Below are 5,345 nucleotides of genomic sequence, written 5' to 3' on the forward strand. Positions count from 1 at the left end.
CGTTTTTATATAATAAATTGTATTATTTTAATACTTTATTATTTTTTAAAATCTTTATTCATATCTTTTTTTTGTTTTAAATTAAGAATACTTAGTCAAATCATTCTTAACCGGATAAACAAAATAATTATCTACATGATTGAGATCTTTATTGCAGAAATTTATTGCATGTCACTCTGATGTGATATGACAATTTTGCAGGAAGTATTAGCTGAAATATAATACATGAGATTCTTGAAAATCTCAAAACGAATAAAAAAAATATTCTAATGAGTATAATATAGACTCATACCGGAATAATTAGAATTCCGCGATTTAAATTAAATAATACATAATATAATTATATCAATCTCTCAATTTAATGTAAATTAAAAAATTGCTTAAATAAAAATATCGATCAAATATAGTATATGGTATATGCATATGTATATGCATATATTATATATATTTTACATACACATACACATACAAAATTTATTTAACACGACGTAATTGCACAAATCTATAGGAGTATAGTATTCAAACTTTTAAAATGCCAATGCGTTCTAAAACTCATCAGGAATTAAGGAGTGTTTTGTTTGAAAGGGCTTATTTATACTCTACTACGTATATTTAATAAGAATACAAAATTCTATTTGCTTTATGTGTAGATTTAAAAAATTTAATTCTCAAGTTAATTATATATTAATCCGCAAATTATATATTTAATTATAAATTATTATTCCCGATTTATCCTCATTCTATTATAAAAGGGAAGAATGTTGAAGAGAATCGGATTAAAGTAGTTATAGGAGGTAGAGGAAGACTTTTTCCAACACCGCTAGAAGAAAAACGCTCCAATGTTGGCATCATTGGCAACAAGTCGAGCTTATTTTAGAACACGAGAAAACGCAACGTACAACCGAATCGCGAACATTTCGTATAGAACGTATATAGTGCGCAAACTGGATCTGACGGTTCCTCGTGGTAATCGTTGTGCCAGGAAATCCGATCGAGCGGAACGATTTACAGGATATTTATGTGAGAACGTAGACGAGCGAAGATGGTGTCGGTGATGCAGCCGTACATGGTGAGTTCGATGTTCGATTAGATTCGTACGCGACCTTCGGTAAAGGGCCGTTTGACGCATCGATAGAGCTCATGAATCCCACCGTTGCTAGTAACGCCAAAAATTACATCACTGTTTTCTCACGGTCTTGCAGGACATCGAGAGTTCCAGGAGCTACATCGATGAGCTGTACTCTCCAGACGCGCAGAAATGCCTGGAAGCGATTATGTGAGTGTTAAAAAAATTATTCTTAACCTTAAGGATAATACTCCATATGACTGAAAAGGTTTATTTTTTATTGCTACATTCGACTGCATTGCATCTTTCTTTCTCGCTTTTATCAAATATCAAACATATATCTATTTCACTTTAAGAGTGTACACTAGTTTGGCTATAAAAAAATAGATTTAAAGTTTCCAACGACGAAGTTTTCTCTACTTATGTTTATTTCTACTAATGTAAATTAATTAAAATTTTAATCTCGGTTTATAAGTCACTTCCTCTAGTCATCTTCTTCCAGTTCTAAAAATTAGAAAAAGATAAACAGTACATTAAAACCAAAATAATAATTAATCTACATTGGTAGAAATGGGCTTTATATGTTTACTTTTTTATTGATAAAAAACTGTATGTTTCATGGATCTGATTTTTCTCAGATGTCTCAAGAATTCAGTGATTGGAAGCAACAGACAAAAGGGTTCAGTTATAGCTCAAGGTGTGGTGCCTCGCCTCTTGCAATTGCTCGGCGATACGTCCGGTACCATCGGCGATCGTATAAGATTAGAATCGGCTGTAACATTGGGTTCCTTAGCCAAGGGCACGGATCAGCATGTACTGGCGCTTATAGATTTAGGTGTAGTTCCACTGCTTCTACAAGTCTTGATCTCCTCCCCAACTCCTGACATTGTCGCAGACAGCAAGATAAAGGTTCTAGATCTGTTGCACGAGGCCTGTTTGCGATGTCTGCGCACAGTATTCCAGCATACAGCAGCGCCAGTCCACTCGATTTATCAGGATCCCGCGTTAGTACCACGGTTGTTGTCTCTAGCAAGTCGGTCGGTTACCTGTCAAGTCTGTGTCGCGACAATTTTAACTACGGCATGTAAGGTAAAGAGAGGTCTGAAACTCTAATAAAAATATATAAAATATATCTGTGCCATAAGAAGGAACTAATCTGCAAATTGTTTGTTAGACGACAGAGGAACAGAACGCTTTGTCCAAAGGCGGTGCGGTAGAAACACTAGCGATGCAACTGGATTCCCCCTTGTCTGATGTTCAACTACCAGCTCTAGCCTGCTTAGCGAATATGTGTTACCAGAATCACATGGTGTCGGCTATGGTAGCATCAGCCAGCACTAGTAATACTGTCCACGGTAGATTGGTACCTGTCGCATTAGGTCAATTAATGGGACGTGAGAAGAGTTCATTGATACAGCTCGAAGCAGCGAGATGTATCGCGTATATGCACAGGGCCGGGGCGTTGCCGTCCACCGATCCGCGAGTAGTGTATCGTACGTTACCCTGCCTCGTACGTTTATGTCATCGAGACCGACCGCCACGCGAGAGAGTCGCCGCGGCCGAGACACTTGCGTATCTGACCGAAGTTGATACAGATCTACAGCGTTTAGCTTCCATTAGTAATCACTTGATACCGACACTGGCGGAATTGCTAAGACCACATCCGCAAGTAAGCACAAGTTACATTAAATATATTGAATATCTACAAAGTATAGTAAAATTGATTTAAAAAATACTCCATTAGAGGTTGTATTAAGATAGTGTTTAAATAAAAGTTGTACGTTAAATACTTTTTGTTGAGGTCCAAGATGCAACACTAACGCAAGATATGCGACAAGCTGCGTTCAGGGCATTTGCGTCTCTCGGAGCAAATGACGAAGATATCCGAAAGCGTATTATTGAAACAGAAAGTCTTATGGAACAAGTTGTCTCTGGTCTTCAAGATCCTGGTGGATCCCGTGTTCGTTTAGCCGCGGTTAGATGTTTGCATTCCCTTTCGAGGAGTGTGCAACAGCTTCGTACTACATTTCAGGATCATGCAGTGTGGAGGCCACTTATGCAGTTGTTACATGGAGCGGACAAGGGGTTGGAGGGTAAAATATGATAATACATTTACAATGAGCATTACAGAGATACGCTACAATAAACACTGAGAAACGTGTATGTTGCATGCATATATATTGCATGTAAGATACAAAAAATAATACATATATTTAGCTTAAAATTTCGAATTAACGTTTTAATCAAAAACAAAAAGATGCAATATCGAAAAGAAGGTTATTAATGTACAATGTGAGTTATTCTTTTTTTATTCTATATAAGACAAGAATAGATTTGTAGCTCAATTAAAGTGCACGCATCAAGAAAAGTTCGCAATCTTTTACGCTTGTGTTGGCCATAGTATGTCGTAAGAAAGATATTTACAATAGATATAATATAAATTATACATAAACATGAATTTAAAATAGGGCGACTGTTTTCTCATGCGTGTAAATAGAAATGATAAATACATCCCTATTCTTTTCTCTCTGCATTGTAAGATTATTTTTCAAAAAAAAAAAAAAAGAACAAGAATAAAGAGATCAGTGCTTGTAATTAATTGTTATTATTAGTATTCAATCGCCAACTATATGAGTTACTATTAACATTGTCATTATTGTACTATAGGTAGAGGCGAAGGTGAAGGTGATTTATTAACTGTTGCCTCGAGTACTTTATGTAATTTACTGTTGGAGTTTAGTCCGAGCAAAGAGCCAATTCTTGAGTCTGGCGGAGTAGAGTTATTGTGTTCTCTCACTAAACGGCCCGAATCGGCACTCCGACTGAACGGCATTTGGGCCCTAATGAACGTGGCCTTTCAAGCGGAGCAACGTGTAAAATCGCAAATACTCTCGTGCTTGGGCACAGATCAGATCTTTCGTCTCTTGGCCGATCCTGAGTTAGGTGTCCTGATGAAAACGCTGGGTCTGTTACGAAATTTGCTTTCCACTAAAGCTCATATAGATCGTATAATGGGCGAGCATGCCACGCATGTTATGCAAGCGGTCATTCTAGTATTGGAAGACCCAGAACATCCGGCGGACGTTAAAGAGCAAGCACTTTGCATTTTAGCAAATGTAGCTGATGGCGATCGAGCTAGAGATCATATCATGGCTAATGACGACGTGCTTAAGAAACTCATGGATTATATGGTTCGTATAGTGTACATTTATAACAAGTATTTCATTAATTGAGTATTTCTAAACGATTAATTTTATTAATAGATAGGATAATAAAAAATCTTTGAAGATGTTGAAAAAGCAAGTCGCGTTACTTGTACTTATTTTATCTACGATAGTAAAAAATAACAGCTTTGAATACCATAAGTTTCAAATGTGTTAATTAAATTAAATATTCGCATTTTCTTGAGTCCTATCTATTAATTTAATAATTATATCTCTTGAATAGGACTATCGATTGTATGTTGATGTTTTATGTGTACATTTTATTTAGATACATAGCAACGTGAAATTGCAAGTCGCTGCTATTTTTTGTGTATGCAACCTAGTCTGGAGAGAAGAACCTGGCGCAGCGCAGCGGCAAGCGCATTTGCGGGAATTAGGAATTTATCGTATCTTGCAACAATTACGTCACACAAAAGACACTCAATTATTTGAGAAGTACGAAAGATGAGCATTACGTGCAAAATTATTGTCGTTTGTTCTATTTTTTTTATATAACAGAGGTCTCATATAATTTCCGTTTCAGAGTCAAGACTGCCCTATCACAATTCTATGAACCTTGAACTTGGAACGTATCGCCGTTGAAGATTAGGTTATGATTTCAAGTATCTTTTTTATATTTGAAGTAAATTACGAGTTCAGCGTTTAACACTGTGATCACCTCGGTTGACAATGTAATCGAAAGTTACAAACAAGACGAGCAAACTGATCTTTCTGAGCCTATGCCTGTAATCTGTGTCTCTGTGTAGTATTTATTTAACTTAATAGAAGAAAATAATATGAATTGCACATGATTCGTTTGCTTATTTCAAAGGAAACGTTTGATATATATTATTTAAAAAGTATAACATTGATTTACAAGCAGAGGCTTCAGATATGGAATGCCGTATGCAATAAAAAAATTAAAGGGATAAATAAATCGTGAAAAGAAATTGAAATAAATAAAAAGCAAATATACTTTTGCGGTATACTTCCATACCTTTAGATATATCCATCAGAAATATACAAAGAATTTCATAATAATTTATATTGAAGATCTTGTATTATATATATATATA

The 5,345-nt window shown here is 35.5% G+C and overlaps 1 protein-coding gene across 2 annotated transcripts in view; it reads left to right on the forward strand.

The window, feature by feature from the left end:
* The first annotated feature begins 796 nt into the window (after positions 1-796).
* The window catches only part of LOC108747294 (armadillo repeat-containing protein 8-like), a 6,381-nt gene continuing 1,832 nt past the window's right edge, over positions 797-5,345 (forward strand). Inside the window, exons 1-8 of one of the 2 annotated variants that reach the window (XM_018484686.1) lie at positions 797-1,069; positions 1,203-1,276; positions 1,705-2,155; positions 2,241-2,735; positions 2,868-3,159; positions 3,734-4,257; positions 4,559-4,725; positions 4,814-4,879. In XM_018484686.1, coding sequence (XP_018340188.1) covers positions 1,043-1,069; positions 1,203-1,276; positions 1,705-2,155; positions 2,241-2,735; positions 2,868-3,159; positions 3,734-4,257; positions 4,559-4,725; positions 4,814-4,850 — 2,067 coding nt within the window. In that variant the 5' untranslated portion in view covers positions 797-1,042 and the 3' untranslated portion in view covers positions 4,851-4,879. Of the gene's footprint in view, positions 1,070-1,202; positions 1,277-1,704; positions 2,156-2,240; positions 2,736-2,867; positions 3,160-3,733; positions 4,258-4,558; positions 4,726-4,813; positions 5,233-5,345 lie in introns of those variants that run through there. The other variant, XM_018484685.1, reaches the window with a different exon arrangement.

Source organism: Trachymyrmex septentrionalis, unplaced genomic scaffold (genome assembly GCF_001594115.1).
Source record: "Trachymyrmex septentrionalis isolate Tsep2-gDNA-1 unplaced genomic scaffold, Tsep1.0 scaffold197, whole genome shotgun sequence".
NCBI classification, from domain to species: domain Eukaryota; kingdom Metazoa; phylum Arthropoda; class Insecta; order Hymenoptera; family Formicidae; genus Trachymyrmex; species Trachymyrmex septentrionalis.